The sequence below is a fragment of the Sus scrofa genome, chromosome 1 (genome assembly GCF_054392235.1).
Source record: "Sus scrofa isolate SSC_HxYL_T2T_F1_AM1 chromosome 1, Sscrofa_HxYL_maternal_Yorkshire_Landrace_v2.0, whole genome shotgun sequence".
NCBI lineage: Eukaryota > Metazoa > Chordata > Mammalia > Artiodactyla > Suidae > Sus > Sus scrofa.
In genome coordinates this window covers 76,821,036-76,848,997 of record NC_139383.1, presented here as the reverse complement: position 1 = coordinate 76,848,997, position 27,962 = coordinate 76,821,036, and the positions used below count along the sequence as shown (strand labels likewise).

Sequence of the window (27,962 nt, the reverse complement as noted above, 5' to 3'; positions counted from 1 at the left end):
GTTCTGTCAATTTCTACTGTATAGCAAAGTGACCCAGTCATATATATATATGCATACTCTTTTTCTCACATTATCCTCCATCATGTTCCATCACAAGTGACTGGATATAGTTCCCAGTGCTATTCAGCAGGTTCTCATTGCTTATCCACTCCAAATGCAATAGTTTGTGTCTGTTAACCCCAGGCTCCCAGTCCATCCCCTTCCCCCTTGTAACTACAAGCTGCTTTCCAAGTCCATGAGTTTCTTTTCTGTGGAAAGGTTCATTTGTGCTAAGTATAGATTCCAGATATAAGTGATATCACATGGTATTTGTTTTTCTCTTTCTGACTTAATTCACTTAGTGTGAGAGTCTCTAGTTCCATCCCTGGTGCTGCGAATGGCATTATTTTATTCTTTTTTATGGCTGAGTAGTATTCCATCGTGTATATACACCACATCTTCCATGAAAGATCTTTCAGCTCCTCCTTCTTCCTTCCATATTCCCTTAGTTCTGTCCCTTCCTCACCACCTCAGCCTTACCAACCAATGACTTTCACAAGCCCTTGTTGCCACTGTTACAGGGACATCTTTAAAGAATTTGTAAGTTTACAAGTAAAGGAGTGGAGGAAGCTGGGAAAAGATATACTAAAGTAGTTGATTTTACCATACTCACTCGCTCATAAGAAGGCCATTCTGTTCTATATCATAATCCTGTGTTGCTTGATTTGGTTTTTTTCTATTCTTTTTTTAAATCAAATCTTCAACCAATTACATATTCATTTGGGCTGAAGTTAAATAATTTTGGGAAGGGTCATATGTGAAATATGAGCTGATGTTTACTTTTCCTTCCTTCCCTATGGACATTTCTCTCTACATATTTAAAAAAATGTTGAAGTCTCTCCAGTTGTAACAGAGCAAAGCAGCATAAGACCAGCTCTCTGAGCCTTTGGTGCCCTCCATTCACAGCCAAATGGTTTCTCCTCACCATTAACTATCAAGGGCAGCCTAGCTTTTTTTGTAATCTAGTTTTGTTTCCATCTTCAGTTTGGTTCAAAAAGTATTTGTCGAGTGCCCCCCACACAACTGGCCTTGTTGTCCTTGCAGTAAATGACAATGAACAAGACAGGTATGATATCTGTTATCATGGAATGCATCATTTTAGTGGAGAAAACTCTTTGTTTTAAGCTTCCTGAATATGTCCAGTAGAGGTTGACAAATCCAATAGACACCTCGCCCAACACTTGCATCATTATCTGTTCTTCCTTCTGAGAGAACCAAATTCTTCTTGGTTTTTTATAACAGTACATTTCTTTCCTGGGAGAAGACAGCTTCTACTGCCTGAGCACATATTCTGAGTCTCTATTTAATCCTCTTTCTCCTAAATGTTTCTTTTTCAGTCCCTTAAGTCTTTTTTTTTCTTTTTTCTTTTTTCCTCTTGAAAGATGTCTCTGCTAATTGACAATCTCATCTTTTCATTAAGAACACTTCTTGGGCAATCTCATCACTTTGCTGATAACTCCTCAGTTTTACCTCCAGCTGAGCATTCTCTCGTGAGTTCCAGATCCAAATCCAAGATCATCAGTGTGCCCCATAGATATCTCAAACTCATCGGGTCTGATTCTAAAGTTAACATTTCTCTCCACCTCAAAGCTAATGCTTCTTCTTAAATTTGTGCCGTTATCTATTCAGTTGCTTGTACCATCCTGGATCACTTGCCCTCAGCCTATCAGTTACTAAATCCTACTGATTCTGCCCTGCCCTCTTTTTATTTATCTCCTCCTTTCTATCCTTATTGCTGTTACCCATGTCAGGTACGATCTTTCCTCCCTCTCCCTTACGCTTGTTGGTCTCATCACTTCTAGAATTAGTCTTGACCTATGCTCTCCCACTCCTGGGACATATGTAAATTACCTAAACTTATTTAGTCATGGAACCTATGCCCTGAACAACTTTTGACTTCTAAGTTATATGAGAACTTAACAGTGTTAACTAAAAGGATTCACTGATAATGACCGTACTCACATATGGAATGACTAAACCATTTACCAAATACTTAATATAAGTATATATATGAACATTAGGATATGTATAAAAAGATAAATAATACAAGATGTCATTTGTTACATTACAAATGAGGTGGTATAGGGATTTGGAAGAGGGTGAGATGAATGGAAAGGAACAAAGGAAGTAAAAAGCCAGCAAGGGTTATGGAGGATGGGGGGGGTGGATAAAAGGGAGAAAAAGGTAATGTAGGTAAGTAGTAAAGATACATGAAACTGAAGTTAGTGAAATTAAGAAATAAACTAGCTTTCTGTGGAGGCTCTGTCTACATAAAATACATGGTGTGTTTGCCATGATAGTGAAAACAAAGTCTTTTGATTTCCTTCCCCTGAAGTCCTTTAATTTTGCTTAATTTAGTGACTGAACTATGTTTCTTGTCTTGGCTAGTCATTTTTATAGTTATCTGCCCTTATCAAATAGGCGATTGGGCAATAGATTGAGTTTATAACTAGAACAAAGAAATCCCCCCCTTTTTTTGGTGGTGGTAATTTCTCTTCTTTGATGTGCCTCCTGCCTTCCCCCCACAATTTCAGTCCCTTCCATCTACCCCTACAAAAGAAGGTAGTGGAAATAAGGGATTGTTGCATCCTGAGCACCCTGGGCAGTGAGAGAGAAAACAGAAACCAAAACAATCACTGGATGTGACAGAGATGGACAATCGGAAAGTCCGAAGCAGAGTGGGAAAGTGGTAGAGGAAGTGGAGGAAAGGAGAAGTCCTGGAGGTCATCTCCCACTTGTTTTAAGAAGGGTTGGAAGAAAGTCTCAAACATTAGGAAGTACAGGTCCTAAAGAAAGGAGGTGGTGTTTGAGCCTCAAGGAGAAGTAGATCAAGGAAGGGGGGACACCTCTCTCTTTGAAGAATGGGACCCCCCACCTTCAGGGTGGCAGCTTCCCAGGCCAGACATTTTCATCACTGTAGGTAATGTACAGAAAGAAGTCTGCTTCATGGTGTTCCTGGCGTAGCTGACCCATCATGGCACTGGTGGGTGGTAAGACATTGTTGACAAAGAAAAATAAGGCATCCTCAGCTTGGAGATGAATTCGCTTCCAGATCAAGAAGTAGAACTGACCAATTATGAGATCAGAAGGCACCAGGTATTTCTTTTTATCTAGGTCTCCTCTCTGAGGTTTGGGAGCCTCTTCTACTATCACCAGCACCCAGTCTGAGTCTTTCTTTCGGATCTTCTTGCCCTCAGTGCACCCCTTCTCAAATGGATGCTCCTCTTTATACACGAACTTCATCTTCCCAGAAACTGGGTTGGACCAGGCTGGATTGAGGGAACCCCCTCCAAAATCCTTTGATACAACAGCAACAACAACAACAAAAAAACAACTTAAAATACATGCCCTTATGATTATCTGTTGCACGTGTATCTGAGCTGTCTGGCCTTGTGTCTATATTATGAAATTCTGATATAGCTTAGCCTTTTCAAAAATCTGTTATTTTAGTGATCTCTTTATAAATAATCTTAGTTTTTAATTTCAATCTTGCCAATTCCAGAGATTATTAATGTGTATAACTTATAATGGGGGGCTATTCCAAGTATATGTACATAGACTCATTTTTCAGAATTCATTCAAGTCAGTGTATGTTGTGTGTGTCTTACTAATGCACCTTTTTCATCTTTTTAGGGTTTTCTCTGAGTTTTCAGAAATTATATTTTTCTTTATTACTGTTTCAACTATTTTTTTTCAAGTTGATTGTACTAAGGAAGAATTGACATAAAAACTCAGTTTAATATAAAATGATTCTTGGTTTTTAAATGGAAATTGTAAGGTCATTAAGATTTTTCCTGAATGCTCTATTCAGAATACTTTTAACATAATATCCTAGTGTGGTAGTTTCCACATTTTCTGACTGTGATTCACTCTTGCTCTGGTGTTCTCTACTGTTCATAATCTATGATGTGCACTGCTGTGTTTAGTTATTTTCTATTCTAGACCAGTTCAGTGATTTCACCTGGGTAGTGGGGGTGAAGAATGCTGGTTGCAACTCACTCAATTGATTTCATAATCCACTAATGAGTTATAAGTTGCAGTTTGATGACAGTATCTTAGAGTAGATTTTTATGAAAATGAATTTTTAAAAAATACAGAACATTATAATATAAAGATAGCCAATCAAAAATACTCATAATTTGTTCTTCCAGGTAATTCCTCTTGACATTTCAGAAATATGTAAGTGATAAGAATATATAAACAAAATAAGAATTCAAAAAATACAGAAAGACTTAAAATGAAAAATTTGAAACTTCTACTGTTCTTGACCAAATCCTTCTGCACAAAATTATAAATGATTTCTTCCGGCCTTACCATTGTTTTTTTGTTTGTTTGTTTGTTTGTGTTTTGCCTTTGTTTTTGTTTTTTATTACTCAGTGAATTTTATTACATTTATAGTTGTACAATGATCATCACAACCAAATTTTATAGCATTTCCATCCCAAACCACCAGCGCATCCCGCCACCCTCCAACCTGTCTCATTTGGAAACCATAAGTTTTTTAAAGTCTGTGAGTCATTATCTCTTCTGCAAAGAGGGTCATTGTGTCCTGTTTTTAGATTCTACATGCCAGTGAAAGCATTTGATGTTGGTGTCTCATTGTATGACTGACTTCACTTAATGTGATAATTTCTAGGTTCATCCATGTTGCTGCAAATGCTGTTATTTCTTTCCCTTTAATGGCTGAGTAATATTCCATTGGGTATGTGTACCACATCTTCTGGATCCACTCCTCTGTCGATGGACATTTAGGTTGTTTCCATGTCATGGCTACTGTATATAGTGCTGCAATGAACCTTGGTGTACATGTATCTTTTTGAAACATGGTTGTCTCTGGATAGATGCCCAGGAGTGGGATTGCTGGATCAAATGATAATTCTATTTTTAGTTTTCTGAGGAATCTCCATACTGTTTTCCACAGCAGTTGCACCAAACTACATTCCCACCAACAGTGTAATAGGGTTCTCTTTTCTCCACAGCCTCTCTAGCATTTATTGTTTCTAAACTTTTTGATGATGGCCATTCTGGCTGGTATAAGGTGGTACCTCATGGTGGTTTTGATGTGCATTTCTCTAATAATGAGTGATGTTGAACATCTTTTCATGTGTTTTTTGGCCATCTGTATGTCTTCTTTGGAGAATTGTCTGTTTATATCTTCTGCCCATTTTTTGATGGGGTTGTTTGATTTTTGGTATTGAGCTGCAGAAGGTGTTTATAAATTTTGGAGATGAATCCCTTGTCCGTTGCTTCATTTGCATTTGTTTTCTCCCATTCTGTGGGTTGTCTTTTTGTTTTGTCTAGGGTTTCCTTTGCTGTGCAGAAACTTTTAAGTTTAATTAGGTCCCATGTCTTTATTTTTGTTTTTATTGTCATAACTCTAAGAGGTGGATCTGAGAAGATGTTGCTGCCATTTATGTCGGAGAGTGTTTGGCCTATGTTTTCCTCTAAGAGTTTTATAGTGTCTGATCTTATATCTAGGTCTTATATATAAACAGGATTGCTTCCCTAATTTCTCTTTCTGATCTTTCGTTGTTAGTATATAGAAATGCAGTCGATTTCTGTGTATTACTTTGTATCCTGCAACTTTGCCAAATTCATGGATGAGCTCTAACAGTTTTCTGGTAGAGTCTTTAGGATTCTCTAGGTATAGTATCATATCATCTGCCAATAGTGATAGTTTTACTTCTTCCTTTCCAATTTGGATTCCTTTTATTTCTTTTACTTCTCTGATTGCCATGGCTAGGACTTCCAAAACTATGTTAAAGAGTAGTGGCGAGAGTGGACATCCTTGTCTTGTTCCTGATCTCGGTGGGAATTCTTTGAGCTTTTCACCATTGAGAATGATGTTAGCTGTGGGTTTGGCCTTTATTACATTGAGGTAGGTTCCTCTATGCCCACTTTCTAAAGGGTTTTTATCAGAAATGGGTGTTGGATTTTGTCAAAGGCTTTTTCTGTGTCAATTGAGAGGATCATATGGTTTTTATTCTTCAGTTTATTAATGTGGTGTATCACACTGATTGATTTGCTGTTATTGAAGAATCTTTGCATCCCCGGGATAAATCCCACATGATCATGATGTACAATCCTTTTAATATATTGTTGGATTTGGTTTGCTAGTATTTTGTTGAGGATTTTTGCATTGATGTTCATCAGTGAGATTGGCTTGTAATTTTCTTTTTTTGTGATATTTTTGTCTGGCTTTGGTATCAGGGTGATGGTGGCCTCAGAATGAGGTTGGGAGTATTCCTTCTTCTGCAATTTTTTTGGGTAGTTTCAGAAGGAGAGGTGTTAGCTCTTCTCTAACATGTTTGATAGAATTCGCCTGTGAATCTATCTGATCCTGGAATTTTGTTTGTTGGAAGTTTTTTTAATCACAGTTTCAGTTTCAGTACTTATGGTTGGTCCATTCATATTTTTTCTTTCATCTTGGTTTGGTCTTGGAAGATTGTACTTTTCTAAGAATTTGTCCATTTCTTCTAGGTTTTCCATTTTATTGGCATATAGTTGCATGTTATAGTTTCTTATGATCCTTTGTATTTCTGTGATGTCTGTTTTTACTTCTCCTTTTTCATTTCTAATTTTATTGATTTGAGTCCTCTCTCTTTTTTGCTTGATAAGTCTGGCTAAGGGTTTATCAATTTTGTTCATCTTTTCAAAGAACCTGCTTTTTGTTTCATTTATCTTTTCTATGGTTTTCTTCGTTTCTATTTCATTGACTTCTGCTCTGATCTTTATGATTTCTTTCCTTCTGCTAATTTTAGGTCTTGTCTGTTCTCTCTCTAACCAATTTAGATGTAAAGTTAGCTTGTTTATTTGAGCTTTTTCTTGTTTCCTGAGGCGGGCTTGTATTGGTATAAACTTTCCTCTTAGAATGGCTTTTGCTGCATCCCATAGATTTTGGAGTGTTGTATCTCTGTTGTCATTTGCTGCTAGGTATTTTTTAATTTCCTCTTTGATTTCTTCAGTGATCCACTGCTTGTGTAGTAACGTGTTGTTTAGTCTTCTTGTGTTTGTGTTTTTTGGAATTATTTTCTCGATGTTGATTTCCAGTTGTATAGTGTTGTGGTCAGAAAATATGCTTGATGTAATTTTAACTTTCTTAAAGTTGCCGAGACTTAATTTATGGCCCAGAATGTGCTCATCCTAGAGAAGATTCCATGTGCACTTGAGAAGAATGTGTATTCTGCTGCTTTTGACTGGAATGTCCTATAAATATCTATTAAATCCATCTGGTCTAATACTTCATTCAGGGCCTGTGTTTCCTTGTTGATTTTCTGCCTGTATGATCTGTCCATTGCTGTAAGTGGGGTGTTAAAGTCCCCTGCTATTATTGTGTTATTGTGAATTCCTCCTTTTAAGGTTGTTAGCAGTTGCCTTATATATTGAGGTGATCCTATGTTGGGTGCATATATATTTCCAATTGTTACGTCTTCTTGCATTAATTGTTTGATCATTATGTAATGTTCTTCCTTGTTTCTTATAATATTCTTTATTTTAAGATCTATTTTGTCTGATATGAGCATTGCTACTGCAGCTTTCTTTTGATTCCCGTTTGCATGGAATGTTTTCTTCCATCCTCTCACTTTCAATTTGTATGTGTCCCTTGAAGTGAAGTGGGTCTCTTCAAGATAGCACATATATGGATCTTGCTTTTGTATCCATTTAGCCAGTCTATGTCTTTTGGTTGGGGCATTATTCCATTTATATTTAAGGTAATTATTGATATGTATGTTCTTATTGCCATTTTATTAACTGTTTTGGATTTGTTTTTGTTGCTCTTTTTTCTTCTCTTGTTCTTTCCTCTTGTGATTTTTTGACTATCTTTAGTGCTATATTTTAGTTGATTTTTCTTGTTTGTTTGTGTATCAATTATAGATTTTTGGTTTGCAGTTACCCTGAAGTTTTGATATAGGAGTATATATGTGTGTGTGTGTGTGTGTGTGTGTGTGTATGATTGTTTTAAGTTGTTGGTCTCTTATTTTCAAGTGCATCTCCAGTGTCTTGCATTTGTACTCTAGTCATGATTTCTGATTTTGGTAGCATATTCGTACGTGGGTGATTTTCTACCTTTACTGTATATATGCCTTTACTGGTGAGCCTTGTCATTTGCGGTATTTTTGTTTCTGGTTGTGGCGTTTTCTTTTCTACCTAGAGAGGTTCCTTTAATATTTGTTGTAAAGCTGGTTTAGTATTGCCGAATTGTGTTAGCTTTTTCTTATCTGTGAAGCTTTTGTTTTCTCCATCAAATCTGAGTGAAAGCCTTGCTGGGTAAAGTAATCTTGGTTGGAGGTTTTTTCCTATCATCCCATTAAGTATATCATGCCACTCCCTTCTGGCCTGCAGAATTTCTGCTGAAAAATCTGCTGATAACCTTATTGGGATTCCCTTGTATGTTATTTGTTTCTTTTCCGTAGCTGTTTTCAATATTTTCTCTTTGTCTTTAATTTTGGTCAGTTTGATTAATGTGTGTCTTGGAGTTTTCCTTCTTGGGTTTATTTTATATGGTTTTTGTTGCGCTTCCTGGATTTGAGTGAGTGGTCCCTTTCCCATGTTAAGGAAGTTTTCAGCTATTGTCTCTTTTAATATTTTTTTTCTGTCCCTTACTCTCTCTCTTCTCCTTCTGGGACCCCTATCATATGGATGTTGGTGTATTTAATGTTTGTCCCAGAGTTCTCTTAGACTGTCTTCATTTCTTTTCAATCTTTTTTCTCTTTTCTATTCCACATCAGTGATTTCCACTAGTCTGTCCTCCACCTTGCTTGTCTGTTCTCCTGCCTCCTGTATTCTGCTGTTGGTTGCTTCTAGAGAATTTTTTTTTTTTTTGCAGTTATCATATTTTGAATCCCTGCTTGCTTAAATTTTAAATCTTGTGTTACTTTGCTTAGTGTTTCCTGTAAATTATCAATCTTTGCCTCCAGTTTGTTTCCAATGTCTTGCATCATCTTCAGCATCATCAGTCTAAAGTCTTTTTCCTGGAGGCTGATAATCTCCAGATCACTTTGCTGTTTTTCAGGGTTTTTTTCCTTGTTCCCTTATCTGAGTTATAATGCTTTGCCTTTTCATTTTTTATAGGTTTTTGGTGTGGTCTCCTTTTTGCAGGCAATGCATTTGTAGCCTCTCTTACTTCTGATGTCTGCCCCCCTTGTGGCTGAAGTTTGTACAGGATCTTGCTCTAGGTTTCCTAATAGGAGGTAATGGTGCCTGTCCACTGGTAGGTGGGGATGATTCCTAGCCCTCTGGTGGGTGGGGCTTGTCTGCGGGTGAGATTAGAGGTTGCTGTGTGCCTGGAGGTCTTTAGGCATCCTGTTCACTGATGGGTGGGGCTGTGATCCCACCTGGATTATTTTTTAGCCTCAATGCTGATGGGTGGGACCAGATTTTTCCCAAAATGGCCACCTCTGGAGGAACATACACTGACAAATATTCCTGTGAGCTTTGCCTCCAGTGTGTTTCCCACACAATGAGCCATGTCACCCCCTGTTTTTCCCAGGATATCCTCCAAGAACTGCAGTCAGGTCTGACACAGATTTCTTTGGAGCCTCTGCTTTGCCTTGGGACCCAGTGCACATGAACGCCTGTGTGTACCTTTCAAGAATGGGGTTTCCGTTTTCCCCAGTCCCATGGAATTTATGCACACAAGCCCCAGTTGCCTTCAATGCCATATGCTTTTGGGGCTCTTTCTCCCAGTGCTAGCTCCCCAAGTGTGGGGACCTGATGTGGGGCTCAGAAATCCTGTAGGTGAGTCTCTGTGATAGTTACTTTCCAGGCTGTGGGGCTTCCCACCCAGGAAATATGGGGTTGCTGATATCATGTAATCGCCTCTCCTACCTGTTGATGTGGCCTCCTCTTCGTCTTCTGAAGTAGGATATCTTTTTGAAAGTCCATTTGGTTGAAGGTTGTTCAGCATTTAGTTGTAATTTTGTTGTTTTTATGAGAGAAAGTGAGCTCTAGTCCTTATATTCTGCCATCTAATCCTGTCTTCCTACATCCCTCTCACTGTTGAATGAATCTACCATTGCTTTTTATGCATATACCAGAATATATATCTTTTAAAAATACCAAAAGAGTTCCTTTTGTGGTGCAGAGGAAATGAATCCGACTGTTATCTATGAGGATGCATGTTCGATCCCTGGCCGTGCTCAGTGGGTTAAGGATCCAGCGTTGCTGTGAGCTGTGGTGTAGGTTACAAACGTGGCTTGGATATGGCATTGCTGTGGCTGTGGCATATGCCAGTGGCTACAGCTCCCATTTGACCCCTAGCCTGGAAAATTACATATGCCATGGATGTGGCCCTTGAAAGCAAAACCCAAAAAACAAACAAAAAAAAACCCCCAAAACCAAGAGATGCTATATGTTCTGTTCCATCTTTATCAGTTAATATTATATCTTACTAATCTTACCAAGCCAAAAATACAGATCTATTTTCAGCTTATTGCATTCTTTTTAATGGCTATGTAGCATTTTAGTGTAAGATGAACTTAATTTATTCATCCAGTTTCTTACTGATACCACTTAGATATTATTAAGCTTTTAAAATTTTTCCCAGTCTGTTTGATGAAAAATATGTGTCCATTGCTTCAATTTGCATTATTAAATTAAGTGAAGTAGCCATATTTTCAAGTAACTTTTGGCTATTTAAATTTATATCTATTTTTGTGAAATGTCTTTTCATATTCTCTGCCTATTGTCCTATTGAAGTGTTTTAATTTTTTTTCTTAATGATTTTTGTAAGCTCTATAAATCAAGCAAATTAGCCCTCTAATGGCTTACATTTTCCATGTTTTTTGTTAGCCTTTGTTTAGGATATATTTTCTGTACAATACAGTTTTGTAGTCAAATTAATCTAACTTCCCTGTGGATTTTATTTAAAGGGAGTTTTCTCTAGAGTGGGATTTGTTTTAAGTTTATTGAAGAGTGTGACCAAAACTTATGTTGGAGAAGAACATTTTAAAAATGACGGTCTAGTGAGATTTAACATTTCATATGTATATTTCAAGCAGCCTTACTTTGAGTAGACATTAAATTTCAAAGCTCCAAAATCATTCAACAAAAACTTACTTTAAAGTTAATGTCCTTTTTGCACACATGCACTGCTAAACACAAAATTATGGAAAGTGGAGTTCCCGTCGTGGCTCAGTGGTTAACAAATCTGACTAGGAACCATGAGGTTGTGGGTTCGGTCCCTGGCCTTGCTCAATGGGTTAAGGATCCGGCATTGCCGTGAGCTGTGGTGTAGGTTGCAGATGCGTCTCGGATCTGGTGTTGCTGTGGCTCTGGTATAGGCCAGCAGCTGCAGCTCCGATTGGACCCCTAGCCTGGGAACCTCCATATGCCTCAGCAGTGGCCCAAGAAATGGCAAAAAGACAAAAAAAAAAAAAATTATGGAAAGTTATAGTATTGTGAACTATTTTAATTATTGTAATATAGTGATTTTTAGATTTTTTTATAATCATTGTTTAATGCATCTTCATAAAAGTACATATGTCAAAATACAGCTCTTTTTTAAAAATTAAAGTTAACACTCAGAAGAAATAGAACTTATTGATTAAATTTAATGGATGTTTCATATATAAGAAATAATTTATTTCTTTGTGGAAACTCATCCCTCTCTGTGTTTTCTCATAATGCATATAAAGATCTCTTAGCAGAGTAGGAAGGAAGTAGATTTTCTATTTAATGAAAACAATACAGTAGACATTTCCTGGATTGCATTTTGGTCAGATAGATCATTTAGTAGTTTTCCTTATTACTGTGGTAAAAATTCCTGTGAGGTCTTCAGAAACTATAAATGATTAATTTATTTGAGCCTTGACTTCACTGCATTTATTTTCTCTAGAAGCATGGTGATGTGAAATACACTGAATTACTGGTACTGGTAATTTTGCTGTTAATACTTGATCAAAACCCTTAGCTATAAATTATAAACATTAGTGTAGTTTCTTATAGCATCTGAGGTGGGTTGTCTGACCATTGATAATGCCGGTCATTCTGTAAAGTGGAACATCTAACCATACTAGACAAGTTCCTTCAGAATGCAAAAGCCCTACCTCCCACCCCTCTGCACATCCTTACCAGCACCTTAGCCAATTCTAGGACTTGGGGATGGGGTTTGGGTGGGAGAGAGATCAATTCCAGGGCTATGCCTATTTTTACTAGCGAAAATGTAAACCGTACATTTTAGAAATGTAAGTTATAAGGATTTGGATTAGATGTAAAACCAACTTGAGAGTGCACTGGGATAAGATTTATTATGGGCATCTGAGATAAAACTGCTACTACTTTATTTTGCTGATTTAATTACCAGCTGCATTCTATTTTTCAGACATTAAATTCCTTGAACATTCTTATTTAATTTTGTTTGAAAGTTTCTTGTTGATAAAAGATATGCTATACAGTACAAGAAACTCTACCCAATATTCTGTGATAATATGTATGGGAAAAGAATCTGAAAAAGAATGGATGTGTGTATATGTATAACTGAGTCAATGTGTTGTACATCAGAAATTATCACAACACTGTAAATCCACTAGACTTCATAAAACTTTAAAAAAATGGAAAAAGGATAATTTTGAAAATTTGAAAACAGCAATTTTGAAAACAGTATTCTCTTAAGGTGGGATAAATGCCATCTAACCAATGTGTTTGTAAAACAACTCTTGTACTATCACTTTTGTTTTCTTATTTAACAAAACTTGTTGAATGCCTACTTTGTGCCAAACCCTCTTATGCAAGTAGTTTTATAAATATTCATCTGGAAAGTAGAGAGCTGTGCTCTATTACATATGATAGGAGGATGCCATAGAAAATTTAGGATAAAGTAGGGATTTCATTTGATATTTGTTCCCAGGAAGATGAATAGTGAAGGAGTTCTTAGATTCGGTACAGTCATGACATGATGAGAATATTGGCTAATATGCTTTTCTTGCTGGTTGAGTCTCTGTAATTCTCAGTTCCCTCTTTTCAACTTGCATACTTCGTTAGGAGTATCTTTTATGACTTTCCAGATTAGATTATATCTGCTATATATAACTATTCTGTATTTTTGTTAATAGCCTTATCATACTTACAGTTTTAGAAAGTTTTATAGTTTTGCTTAATCTGCTTCCTCTTTGGTCTCTATTAGGCCATAAACTCCCTGAGGCTCCCTGAAATGTGCTGGGCACTTGTGTTTACTAATGAATTTTGACTTTTTAAAATCATTGCTTACCTGCTGGGTATTTTTAACCAAGTTGCTGCCTCATTCCCATGTCCCAAGGCCAGTCTTTATGGGGGACAATAGGTAATGGCCAGGATCCTGTGCAGTGGCGAGACCTTGAGACCTTGAGACATCATTCATGATGATTGTATGGGGAGTGTCCTGAAAGTGAAGGCCACAACATAGGCCAGTTATGACACCACCTTTATTAGGGCAAAGCTCTCTGGTCCTTAACTTGGATCTTATCTGCCAGCCTCATTTTTGGTTAAAATCTTTATAATACAGTTTTATCTTGACTCTCAGCACCCCCCCCAGATAAATTATTTGTAAGAAAAATAGATTTAGTCTTTGAAGTGGGTCATTTTGAATGTTCCATTTGGGAGTTTCATCTTTGAAACCATTTAAGATTTTAGGATGGGAGAGTTAACATTATTAGACTTTTTTTTTTTTTTTTTTTAAATGGCCACACCCATGGCATGTGGAAGTTCCTGGGCCAGGAACTGAATCCGAGCCACACCTGTGACCTAAGCCAGAGCTGTGGCAGTGCCAGATTCTTTAACCCACTGCCCTGGGTCAAGGATTGAACTTGTGCTTCTGCAGCCACCTGAGCTGCTACAATCAGTTTCTTTCTTTTCTTTTCTTTTTTCTTTTTGCTTTATTAGGACCACACCTGCAACATGTGGAGGTTCCCAGGCTAGGGGTCTAATCAGAGCAACGCCAGATCTAAGCTGCATCTGCCACCTACACCACAGCTCGAGGCAATGCCAGATCTTTAACCCACTGAGCAAGGCCAGGGATTGACTCTGCAACCTCATGGTTCCTAGATGGATTAATTTCTACTGTGCCGTGATGGGAACTCCTGCAGTCAGATTCTTAACCCACTGTGCCAGAGCGGGAACTCCTCAACTTTTTAATTTAGGAAGATAATTTGATGTCAGTGCATGGGATGTATTAGAAATGACAGGCGCTAGATCATCACTCACTAATTCAGCCAGCATTTGAGGAACACCAAATGTGTCTGGCTTGTTACACAGTGGAAATTTAGAGACGGAAGACATAGTTCCTGCATTCTAGAACCTTGCAATCTATTAGGGGAGCCAGATAATCAAACTATGTCATAATTTCATCAGTGGTATGTTAAGAGAAGTAGTACAGTATGGAAGGAAAGACAGAAGAGAGACACCCACTTAGACTAGGAGTTTCAAGAAAGGTTTTTTAGAAGCAGTGATAAAGTCCTTTCTAAAAAGCAAATAGGTATTAGTCAGAAAAGAGGACAGAGAAGATCTTTCCAGGCACAGGCAAGAGCACATGTATAAATACTAGTTAAGGGTTTCTTTTAATTATTGAGGTGAAAATTCATGAGTATATTTAAAAGACAAAGTACATAGCACTTGTTGAGTAACTGGGCACTGATTGGTTTTAAGGTTTTGAACCTGCCTTGGTTATTGGGAAAGAGTGGTATAATTGCAAGAATAGTGGATGCACTAAGAGGTGGAGGTAGGCAAGTGATACTCAGTTTTGGACCTGTGGGTTTTGAGGTACAGTGGGATTTCCATATGGGTGTATGAATGCACAGTTGCGACCTGATGTCAGAGTTTTGGGCTAGAGATTGAGATTTTGGATTCTCCGTAAAAGTAACAGTGAAACCTTAGACACATGGGTAAGATGTCAGGAGAGACTGCAGAACAGAAGGAAACGAGGACTAGAGACAGAGGAAAATAAGATGATACTTCTTTTCCTTTTTAAGGCAGTGTTTATATTAGAGGTTTTTCTTTTTCTTTTTCTTTTTTTTTTTTTTTTTTTTTTTTTTTGTCTTTTGTCTTTTTAGGGCCGCACTCGAGGCATATGGAGGTTCCCAGGCTAAGGATCTAATCAGAGCTGTTGCTGCCGGCCTACACCAAGAGTCACAGCAATGAGGGATCCGAGCCATGTCTGACACCTACACCACAGCTCATGGCAATGCCAGATCCTTAACCCGCTAAGCGAGGCCAGGGATTGAACCCACAACCTCATGGTTCCTAGTTGGATTCGTTTCTGCTGCTCCAAGACGGGAACTCCCCTAAATAAGAGTTTTAAGGGTTTTTTTTTTTCACCCCTCATTTTACTTCAAGGAAATAAAAGGATAAACGAGGAGGAAATATTTGTTAGGAGTTTATATTTATTGAAACTCCAAGATACTAAAAATGTGCCTAGAGTCAAAGATAATTCCGTTTTGGTAATTGTGAAGATAAGGAAGGCTTTCAACAAGGCTTTTTACTGGAAGCAAGAAAAGATTTTCTGATTACCCTCCAATGAATCAGAATGCCCCTGAGAATTCCAGGTAATTTAGGTTTTGCTTGTAAACTATTTTGATTTGCATCTGTTTCATTTTTTATACTTAAAGTTTGTATATTCAGAGTGCCATTGATTTATAAGAACTGTATCTGATTTTTCTCATGTGGAGTATGTTACGTAAAAGATTAAACATTCAACTTTGAAAAGAGCACTTATGCTGTCATAGTTAAGAGGATGTAAGCTTCTTATTTATTACCAATCTCACTTGCTTTCACATCTCTCTCAGACCAAGTACATGTAGTAATAAAATCAAAGAGAAAAGGAAACTAGATCATCTGTTGCAAAGTGGAAAGTGAACTAACTTTCCCGTAGCCATACTATTATTATACAACCTGCTAACAGAGTGTTTCAGGCACTTTGGGAAATAAATGTGATGGCATGCCCCAATCACAGCATGTCTCTCTCCAATGAGGTTCTATGCCTGTAGTGCCTAGCCTTTCTCAGTTAGGTACAGTAATAATAGCTAGTGTTTATCAAAACCTTAAAGAGAAGTTCCTGGCATGGCTCAGTGGTTAATAAACCCAAGTAGTATCCATGAGGATGCAGGTTCCATCCCTGGCCTTGCTCATTGGGTTAAGGATCCAGCGTTGCCGTGTGCGCTGTGGTGTAGATTGCAGAAGCAGCTTGGATCCTGTGTCTCTGTGACAGTGGTGTAGGCTGGCAGCTGTAGCTCCAATTGGACTCCTAGCCCGGGAACCTCCATATCCTGTGGGTAATGCCCTAAAAAACAAACAAACAAACAAAAAACACCCCCCCCCAAAAAAAAAAACTTAAAGCATGCCAGATGTTCTACTTACCACATTTAGTCCTCATAACATTCTTGCCAATAGTGGTGGTTATAAGAGCAATAACTATAGTTTGTCAAGTTTTTAATGTTTTCTAAGCATTGTGATATATAGTTATGTACATTCATTTAATCCTTGCAGAAACTGAGTGTGTTTATCAGTATATTTTTTTTTCCCCCTCTCTAAGCCTCTGAGGAGTTAAGCATCTTGCTCTGCATAGCTGTGGTCAGGGCTTAAACTCAGGTCTCTGAATTCTAAAATCTGTGCTTTTTGTATTATACCTGCTGCCTCACTGTCATTTCCACTGGATGGCAGTGGGGACCACTGACCTCCTTGAAGCTTATGACTGGTACCTAAGCAGTGTTGCTAAAGTAAAATAAAGCAAAAAATTTAGGGCTACCTTGAACCTGGGCTGGTTTACTGTTTTATAGACCCCTCTTCAGAGTATGAGTGCCACCTGCTGGAAGGTTATAATGTATCTATGTGCTTGTAAGGTCCTTCCCTAAAGCTTGTCACAGGAGTGAAAGTGTCAGGTGTCAAAATGCTAATTCTTAAATTTCAGCTTAGGAATGCTGGGGCATTTTGAAGTTAGGTGAATCTCCTGTTTGCTACCAAGTACATTTCCTCATTTATCTTCCTTTTTTTTTTTTTTTTTGTAGGGAGGGGAGGGTTACACATTAAAAAATGTTACACTCAATGAATGCATTCTAAAAATAAAGCTTTCTAAAAATAAAGATCAATGGTCAAATGAATCATTCTGTTACATATTACAGATCAAATGCGAATAAAAAATTGGATTTACTTTGAGATAAGTGAGTTATTGAAGCATAAGAGGACCCTTTCCTTTTAGATACTCTGAAAAAGGAATCTGGAAGCCCTGGGGCATCAGAGACTTGGCGAACAAAAAGTGCGGATGAAACAGGAAGAAAGATGGGTGGATTAAAATACAAACAGATTCTGTAATTGATAGTGTAGCATAAGAGTTCCCAAATGGAGTCAGGATCCTCAATAGTGCTTTAGAGAACAAAGTTTAGGATTACAGCTTTAGATTGTTATATGTTTAGGACAGTGAAAAGCGGACATTTTTTATAGTCACTTATATGCCCTGGAAGGGGAATCAGAAAAAGTCTTTGCATGCCCGTTGCACATTTTTCATTAGGCTCCTTTGGGATCATGTTAGTAATCTGTAAGTATCTGGAAGAGATATTATCTCTTAGTGTGGGGTTTTGACAGGAAAATCATGCTATAGTTAACTGCTCTTTATGTGATTAAGGCATATTTGTAGTTGCATGATGTCATGTTGAACAAATATTTGTGTGACAAGAGATTAAAGTCCATTGCCAAGATGTGATATTGCCAAGAGTTCAGGAAAGTACCAGCGCGATCATCATCTCTTTCTTTTATCCTTTTTCAGATCAAATGTGAAAGAAGCTTCACTAGCACGATAGTATCTTAGCGGGTAGATTTCTGAAGAGAAAGGGCTTGTGTGTGTGTGTCTATGTGTGTGTGTGTAAATTATATGAGTAATGCTCAGTATAGAAAATGCATCAAGTAGAAGAATAGGAAGAAAGAAAAATCACACAATCCCATTCCCTAGAGATAACTATATTAACATTTTGGTATAGTTGCTTTTTTATAAACATTTAATATTTTGCAGCCTTTCATTTATTTTAATTTTTAATATTTTAAGAAGAGAAAAGCATATTGACTTTATTTGATGTTAATTTTTGTGTGACATAGTGGCCTCCCTAGAAAAGAAATGAAGATGCCAAGAAATAAGTCAACCTGATATGCCATTTTTAACCAAGAGCCATAAATTGTAGAGACGTGACAAGACAAAGGGTTTGCAAACTGTGGGAAGGTAAATATGTAGGGGAAACTAATGAAAGATAAGGCCTCTATTAGCATGGTTTGTTTGTGTTGATCCATTGCAGGGCCGACTTTCTGTCTTCTTCATGGTCATAAAACTTCCCTGGGAGAGGGGATTTATGGCAGTCCTCATTTCTCAGAGTTTCTACTTTCAGTCCCATAAGGGAAGCTCCAGGAAGGCTCCTTTCTGCATCTGCTGACTTTCCAATGCCTTCAGCTCCGAATCATTCTTATGCCAAAGTATCATATTTTGGGGTGGCCCATTCTGATCCCCTTCACCCTCCTCCAAAGTAAAAGATGAAATTTAAATCTGAGGGAGGCAAAGAAAGGGGAAATTCTGTATCAACTTGCTTGGTTAGGAAAAAACACAACACATTGTTTTCCTCTCTGATTTTTTTTTTTTTTTTTAAACTGAAGTATAGTTGACCCGCAACACTAATCTTAGTTCCAGGTGAACAACATAGTGATTTGATATTTCTAGACATTGTAAAACCATCATCGCACCCCCTTTCTATATTACATCACAGTATTACAGCATTAAAGCCTAAGTCTTTTCTCATGTATTTAAAAACTCTTGGCTACAGCAGAAATGATCTCAACATTGTAAATCAACTATACTTCAGTAAAACTTTAAAAGATGAAAAGCAACTCTTGGCATCCGTATTTGAGACTGTGATATGTGGCTATACCATAATTTACTCATCAGTTTTTCTTTTCTTTTTTTTTTTAATGAATTTTATTATATTTATAGTTGTACAGCGATCATCACAACCCAGTTTTTCAGCATTTCCATCCCAAACCCCCAGTGCATCCACTCGTCAGTTTTTCTTAATATTGAAGAAAATCGTGCTGTTTATTGTTTTTGTTTGTTTCTTCAGTAAATAGCAATAGAGAAATTTACTTTTTTATTTGTTTGTTTCAGTAAATAGAGAATACATTTTTGTGTATTCTGTGGCATTTGTTTAGGGCCTAGCATATTTGGTTTTGCTAGCCTTGAAAGTAAGCAATGATTTAATTAATCTCTGCTTTAGTTTCTCAAGTGTGGCTCCCTTTGTTCCCTGTTCCTGTGTATCATTTTCTTCAGGATTTTGTAGCATTTATTGCATTTGCATACCTTTCAAGGCACACCCTCATGGTACCTCTTTGCTTTTACAGTTCTGTACCGTTAAATATCTCACCCAGAGCTATTAGGAGCTATGCTTATGCTCTTTACATCAAGCCAGCATGCTAAAAATTTTGCTAGAGTGGTGCTGGTTGAGAGAAAAATTCCTTTTTAAGCCTAAAGTAAATGTAGCTTGTGGAAAGTTAGAGTCCCTAAGATAACTATTTTAGACATAGTCTATTCAATTTATTAAAAAACAAAACAATTTAAAATACCTTTTGAAAGAAGAGCAATGTTTTATAATATTTCAAGCTATTTACTGGTTGATTTTGTAAGAACCAGGTCAGTTCAGTAGATTTTTTTTTGACAGACATTTATTGAGCACTTACTAGTGCTAGGTACCATTTTAAGCACTGGGGATCTAAAAGCAACAGAAATTTTCCCTTCATGGAGCTTATATGTTAATGGAGAGAGACAGACAATAAAAAACATAAAATAAATAAACAATACCGGGTCCACCATTTGTTAAATGAAATCTTGGGAACAGGTGTATTTTGGATACAGTTTCTTTTAATTTTGGAAAGACAGTGTTTTTATATATATTACAAAATATTATAAAACATATATATTATAAAAATATAATATATTACCTAATACCCAGGAGAAATTCTGGTGTAGTAATCAAACTTTTTATTAATATTTATTTCATGATAAAAATGTGAGCATTCACACTCGGTGGGCTAAATAAAGGCAATAGCAGCTTTATGTCAGTGCAAATATTTCTATAAAATGAGTATTAAAGGGTAATTTTCAAAATAGGTAAAATTACGACTGTGATGCAGATATAAAAGAAACACATTTTATTTATCTATTTATTTTTTGGGGGGCCCTCACCCTCGGTATGTGGAGGTTCTCAGGCTAGGGGTCGAATCGGAGCTCAGCTGCCGGCCTACACCACAGCCACAGCAACGCAGAATCTGATCCACGTCTGTGACCTACACCACAGCTCATGGCAATGCCAGATCCTTAACCCACTGAGCAAGGCCAAGGATCGAACCCACAACCTCACGGTCACTAGTGAGACTCGTTTCTGCTGTGCCACAATGGGAATTCCAAAAGGAACACATTTTAAAGATTTTATTTAACTCATTATTTTGTTAATGCATTTTCAACTTTTTTTTTCTTTTGTCTTTTTAGGGCCACACCCACGGCATATGGAAGTTCTCAGGTTAGGGGTCGAATCAGAGCTGCAGCTGCCAGCCTATGGCACAGTCACAGCAACGCCAGATCCGAGCTGCATCTGCGACCTACACCACAGCTCAAGGCAAAGTCAGATTCTTAAGCCAGTGAGCAGGGCCAGGGGTGGAACCCATGTCCTCATGGAAACCATTTGGGTTCATTACCACTGAGCCACAACAGGAACTTCTTATTTAACTTTTTAAGTGAAAGAACCAAGTAGATGTTATAACCCATTCAAAGTAGAATCCATAGGACAGACATATTTATAAATCAGGACTATTAAAATGACATGCAACAAATTCAGGCAAAACTTTCATCTTCTACGATATGAGAGGGAAGTCAACAAACATCTACTGGACAGGACAGAATTTGTTGTAGATAGACAAGAACTATTCTGCATTATTGTCAGTTTCCTATAATGTACAGAGTTGTAAAATAGCTTCCATAGAATCAGAATCAGATGACCTGAAAGGCTCTGCCTTTGACAGTGCATGTTTTCCATTGAAGTGTAAATTTTTTTTCTTACCTGAGTTACTAGAAAGCTTTTGGTTTTCTGAGCTCTCTAGAATGAAAGATAAGGGCTATAGTGCTATTGTATGTTTGATGTGACAGTACTTTGCAGGGGGGGTGGTAATAATTAAATGCAGAGGGGTGATTATAATTTTAAATAGAAGGGCTGGAGAGGACCTGAGGGGGTGACATTGAAGACTGAGTCAAAGTAGATGAGATTTTTTTTTTTTTTTTTTGCCTGAGTAACTGGAATGGTGGAGTTGCTATTAACCGAAATGGGGAGAGAGCAGTTGGGGTAGAGAGCAGGGGAGATGGAGATCACAACCTCAGGACTGGCCTTTAGGGGTTCAAGTAGAGATGCTGAGGCCCTTAGAACCCCTTAGCTGGGGTTCAGGGAATATGTGTGGGCTTGAAATAAACATTTGGGAGTTAATGTGTATAGGTGACATTTAAAGCCTGCAAACTAGATGAGATCACTTAAAAAAGCTCCTTCTATATGCCAGGCATTGTGCTAGTCCATGTAGAGATAAATTAAAAATTGCCTCTGGAGTTCCTCTTGTGGCTTAGCAGGTTAAGAACCCGACTAGTATCTGTGAGGATGTGGGTTTGATCCCTGGCCTCGCTCAATTGATTAAGGATCCAGTGCTGCTACAAGCTGAGGCATAGGTTGCAGAACTGTGGCTTGGTTCTGGCATTGCTGTGGTTGTGGCCTAGGCTGGCAGCTGCAGCTCTGATTGAACCCCTAGCCTGGGAACTTCCATGTGCCCACAGGTGTGGCCCTAAAAAGAAAAAAAAAAAAAATTGCCTCTGTCCTCAAGGAGCTTATGGTCCAGTAGGAGAGGCAGATGTAAACAGTTAAGGCAAAATGAAAGTATACTAACATAAATACACATAAATTACAGATTATTTGGTGAGGTCAAATCTGAATCATCCAGGAGTTCCCTGGTGCTCTAGTGGTTAGGACTTGGTGCTTTCACTGCTGTGTTCCAGGTTCGATCCCTGGTCTGGGAACTAAGATTCCCACATTAAGCCACTGCATGCCAGGGCCAAAAAGAAGAAAAAAAAAAAATCTGAGTCATCCTAAACTCTATCACTCTCAAAGCCACTTGTTCAGTGGCCCCACCGTGAGATGTACAAAAGATAGTCACAGTCTGGTACCTTTTACATCAGCTGGCCTTTTCACTAATCTGCTACACCCAGCATGTTTCCACTGATATTGGAAAAACTCACTGGTGACACGTCGGCATGGCTTACAACTCTCTGCGTTATTTGGCCTTTGTCTTATTTCTTGCTTTGTTCCTTGCTCTGACCATAGTGACAGAGATGATTGGGATTCTGGTAACATCTTTCTGGCATCATCTTTAATAAAACAAGGCCTGTGGAGAATTACTCTCTGGAGCCCTTAAACCACAATTGCCAATCAATAGCCATATCAAAGAATGCATCGAAGCCCATGTTCCCACACTGACTACCTGAGTTAGTATTCTGCCTCACTTGGCTTTGTGTTTTTTTTTTTTTAATCGAAGTATAGCTGATATACAATACTATATAAGTTATAGGTGTGTAATACAGTGGTTCACAATTTTTAAAGATTATTCTCCATTTATATTTATTATAAAACATTGGCTATATTCTCTGTGTTGTGCAATATGTCCTTATAGCTTATTTTATACATAATATTTTGTACCTCTTAACCTCTTACCCCTGTGTTGTCCCTTCTTTCCTCTCCCTACTACTACCCACTTGTTTGTTTTATATATCTGTAAGTCTGCTTCTTTTTTGTTATATTCGCTGGTTTGTTGTATTTTTTAGATTCCACATGTAAGTGATACAGTGTGTTTCTCTGTCTGACTTATTCACTTAGCATAATGCCCTCCAAGTCCGTTCATGTTGCTGTAAATGGCAGAATTTTCTTCTTTTATGGCTGCAGCTTTGTATTTTTGAAATACTACTCTGGCTGTAGAGCGAAAAATGAATTAAGAGAGGGAACAAAACAGACACAGGCAACATTCGATTGCTGTTTCTTAGCCTTAACTTGCCTTCACATTGATATTTAGTGACTTACAAAGACCTGTAGGGCAGAAATGGCTAACAAGTATGCAGGAATGGAAAGTTTATGTTGCTGTAAAATGCAAATTTGAGGATTAGGGGAAATTTTCTAGTAAATGTATGTAGTTGCACACTTTACACTTTTAGCTCCTGTACATTTTATTATAATGTAACCTGAGGAGTTCCTGTTGTGGTACAGTGGAAACAAACTTGACTAGAATCCATGAGGATGTGGGTTTGATCCCTGGCCTTGCTCAGTGGGTTAAGGATTTGGCATTGCCATGAGCTGTGGTGTAGGTTACAGATACGCTCTCATTTGGCATTGCTGTGGCTGTGGTATAGGCTGGCAGCTGCAGCTCCCATTCAACACCCAGCCTGGGTACTTCATATGCCACAGGCGGCCCTAAAAAGCAAATAATAATAACAATAATAATGATAATAGTAATAGTAATAAAATGTAACTTGAATGGCAGTTCCTCAAAAAAACTAAACAGAATTACTATTGGATCCAGCAATTCCACTTTGGAGTATGTAAAATAATTGAAAGCAGGGACTCAAACAGATATGTGTGTATCAGTCTGCAAGGCAGCACTATTCATGCTAGCCAAAAGGTGGAATCCACCCAGATGTCCATGGGGTGATGGAGAAAATGAATGAATAAGCAAAATGTAGTACCTGCATATAATGAAGTATTATTTAGCCTTAAAAAGGAAGGAAATTCTAACACATACTGTAACATGGATGCATTTTTAAGACTTTATAAGTGAAAGAAGCCAGACACAAAGGAACAAATATATTGAACAATTCCATTTATATGCGGTACTTGGAATAGCCAACTTTATAGAGATAGAAACTGGAAATGTGGTTACCAGGGGCTGGGATTGGGAGATGTTGTGTAATGGGCCAAGTGTCAGTTTGTCATGATGAAAATGTCCTTGAGAAAGGATATAGCAATGGTTGTTGCACAATAATGTGAATGTTCTTAATGCCACTGAACTGCACACTTAAAAATGGTTAAAACGGTAAATTTTATGTTAAGCGTATTTTAGTATAAAAAAGTGACCCGGAAATACATGGAACTGTAAGAAAGAACAAGAAAGATGTCTATAGCTAATATTGGACTGATAGCAAGAGACTTCCAAGATAAAGTACTATCTTTTGTGTAAATATTCACATTTGCTTTTATTTGCATAAAAATGCTGGAAAGATTAACAAGCAATTAATAAAAGTTGTTACTTCTAGGAGGCAAGAGGGCCTGTGGTCACTGGGGACAAGACTGGTAGTGAGGCATATCAATGTATATTCTTTTATGTGCTTTTTTTTTTTTTTTTTTTTTTTTTTCTTTTCTAGCCACACCTGTGGTATGTGGAAGCTCCCAGGCCAGGGATCGAACCTGCATCACAGCAATACCCAAGTCACAACAGTGACAACACTGGATCCTTAATCTGATGAGCCAGCAGGGAACTCTGTTCTTTCATGAACCTTTGATTTTTGAACTATGTAAATGTATTTATTCAAAGTAATGTTTAAACATTGGACTTTAGGTAGATTCATTGTAGAGGTAACAGTAATTTGTAGTCACAAAATTGCTAGATGTGACATCCCCTCCCCTGGACAAGTGGGAGGCCTGTGCCAGTGTTTGGTGTTGCAAGAGCCTGGTTTAGATGTAGAAGTGAGTTTCACCTTTCCTTCCACTGCAGGCAGCAAAAAGAACATATTTTTGGTAGATACTTAATAAAATCAAACTCTTCAAGTTCATCAGTACCAAGAGAGAGAGGCAGACAAGTCACTGTGTCTGGAGCAAGGACTAGTACCAGGGTCCAAGTGCTTGAAGGTTGACCATGGCAAGTGGGGTCATCATTAAACACATGATTTGACTGAGCTTGGGAGCTAAAGCATTCAATAACAACAAGCAGGAAACTATCTGGATAGAGCTCTGCATTCCTCCAGAATGCCAGTTTCTCTGATTCCACCATTAATTTGGAGCATATTATGAGTATCATCTGTATCTGAAGCCAGAATCAGGACTGCTTAACCTTTCTTAGGCCAAAATGAGAGAACTGTGAAATCTATCACTGAAAATAGTAAAGAAATGGATAACTGGAAATGGTCTATAAAAGTTCCAGAGATGGAGTTCCCATCGTGGCTCAGTGGAACGAAATATGACTCGCATCCATGAGGATGCAGGCTCAATCCCTGGCCTTGCTCAGTAGGTTGAGGATCAGTCGTTGAGTGAGCTGTGGTGTAAGGTCACAGATGTGGCTCGCATCTGGTGTTGCTATGGCTGTGGCAACCTTATGAAGTACACAGAAGGTGAGCTTAAGTGTAATAAAAATAACTTGATCAAAGCCAGATATTAAAAAAAAAAAGGCTTGGATTCAACTAGATCCTTCCGATTTCAAAATCCTTGCTTTTTCCACTTCAGCTAATAAAGTCCTTGTCTTCAGTTCCCACAACATGGAGGGAAGTCAGACATACAAACAGATCAACAGGGCAGAGAAAAACAAATTGCTTAGCCATTCTAATAACTTTAAATGAGTAGAGCATACCTTGAGTGCCTGTGATGTTAGAGTCATCTGATCCCTGTCTCTGAAACTTTTATTTATTTATTTATTTATTCAGTCTTTTTAGGGCCGCACCCGCAGCATATGGAGGTTCCCAGGCTAGGAATCGAATCAGAGCTGTAGCCACTGGCCTACAACTCAGCCACAGCAACGCCAGATCCGAGCCATGTCTGCGACCCACGCCACAGCTCACAGCAATGCTGGATCCTTAACCCACTGAGCGAGGCCAGGGATCAAACCTGCATCTTCATGGATGCTAGTGAGGTTCGTTACTGCTGAGCTATGACGGGAACTCCAAGAGAAAGATATTTATGTATAATCATCTTGCACATAGAAAGTACTCAATAGGAGATTTGTCCCCTCTCCTTTTTTGTATCTTCCACAGAGCTTTGCATTTAAAAGGTATTTGAAATATTTATCGAATTGAGTATGTTTCTATCTATTAAGTATGAACCCTGCCTGGTTAAGGACAGCCTGAGGCAGGCATATTTATAAGGCTTTCACCTTGAGCAGCTCATGTTATTGTTGCTAAATATTTTATCAAGCAGCTGCTTGTATGTGCCAAGTACTGAGTTTTCACTTGCTGATCTGCTCTATCTTTCCTTCTTATTATCAGAGTTCAGCTTGAAGCTGCTACTTCTTAACGATTTCTTAACTTCTGCAACAGGAACATTTACAGAACCTAATCTCTACACTAATTCTTTTATCAGTGGGTTTGACAGTTGTTCCCTTACACTCACTACTCTTCTAAAAATCCTCAATCTTATGCTCTAGGCATGGATAAGTTAGGGATTTTTAAGTATCTTTCCTTCTTTTTTCAAATGTTTATTGAGCACATATTGTGCTGGAGTCACTATAAACAGTACTCCTGCTTCCCCAGAAGCCCAAATACACATAGAAAAAGGATTGGAAAGGTATGTGCCAAGATGTTGACAGAGCTTGTCTTTTAAGCAGTGGTATTTGGGTGTTTTTGTGTGTTTTTTGTTTCTGTCTTTTTGAGGCCGCACCCATGGCATATGGAGGTTCCCAAGTTAGGGGTCAAATCGGAGATGTAGCCACCAGCCCACGCCACAGCCACAGCAATGTGGGATCTGAGCCATGTCTGCGACCTGTACCACAGCTCATGGCAACGCCAGATCCTTAACCCACTGAGTGAGGCCAGGGATTGAACCTGCATCCTTGTGGATTCTAGTTGGGTTTGTTAACTGCTGAGCCATGACAGGAATGCCTAGATTTTTTTTTTTTAATGTTGCTTATCTAGATTATCTAAATTTTAAAAATTTCCTTTTGAAGTTATAGGATGTGCATCATTCTCCCACTCCTCGCTGACAGGCTGGTGACCTCTCTCTTCCTCTTTCATTTAGCTTTTGCGAGAATTGAAGCATCCTAATGTGATTGCACTGCAGAAGGTGTTCCTTTCTCATAGTGACAGGAAGGTGTGGCTGCTGTTTGATTATGCAGAACATGATCTGTGGGTAAGTCAACACTCACTTTATTTTATATGAAGAAATAAATGTATGCACTTACATATTGCTAAGGCACAGAAAGGAAAACTTGCTATGCTGACCATAGTTCAAAATAAATATACTAAAAGCAAATTTTGATTTAAAAGAATTAGAGCAATAAACATTAACCCCCTCTTTTACTGTGAAGTTAGTATTTGTAACATTCAGAAATTTCACTTCAAAAACATTGTTACTGAGGGGGAGATTATAATTTTATGCAGGAAAAATGGCAATTTACTAATTGTGCATTGAAAGTTCCTTTTTTTTTTGTGTGGTACACACAGTTGTTGAAATTTAACCAGTTATGTACTTGTGAATAGTTTCTGTCTCTAAGTTAAGATCAGTCTCTTGCAGCATTTTGCCATTTAAACCAGCTCCACTAAATAGAATACATACGGTTTTATAACTATTAGGAATGTTTCTATCAATATATAAAAGAAGCCAAAAATTCTAGTTTCACATATTTAAAGTTAGGAATCAGAGCATTTAAACATTTTATCCCAGGATTTGCTAAAAGCAAAAAAATTCAAACAGCAGTAAGTTCAAATTTTGGATAATTATTAATTTTGATTCAATATAATATGGTTTGTCATCTGTATAAATTACAAATCTTTTTAAGAATAACTTTTAGAAACTCATAAATCTTGAAGGAGTTTTCAGAACTTATGTTTATACAGCAGATATTGACAAGAACCTCCTCTTTCATGGATCTTCAGTACCCGTTTTGACATGTTTTGGACAAGGATGGGTTAAAGATAGAGGTGGATGTAG

At 37.8% G+C, this 27,962-nt stretch overlaps 1 protein-coding gene and 1 pseudogene across 22 annotated transcripts in view; one reads left to right on the top strand and one right to left on the bottom strand.

Annotated features, from left to right (window-relative positions):
* The window catches only part of CDK19 (cyclin dependent kinase 19), a 203,883-nt gene that overhangs the window by 114,227 nt on the left and 61,694 nt on the right, over nt 1–27,962 (top strand). For all 22 annotated transcript variants that reach the window (XR_014807164.1, XM_084963063.1, XM_084963043.1 and 19 more), the window contains one exon: nt 27,051–27,161. Coding sequence is in view for 11 of the 22 variants with exons in the window: in XM_084963043.1 (XP_084819169.1) it covers nt 27,051–27,161 (111 nt within the window). In the remaining 11 variants the exon portion in view is untranslated. The remainder of the gene's footprint in view (nt 1–27,050; nt 27,162–27,962) is intronic.
* On the bottom strand, nt 2,917–3,282 carry LOC102158581 (gamma-aminobutyric acid receptor-associated protein pseudogene; annotated as a pseudogene).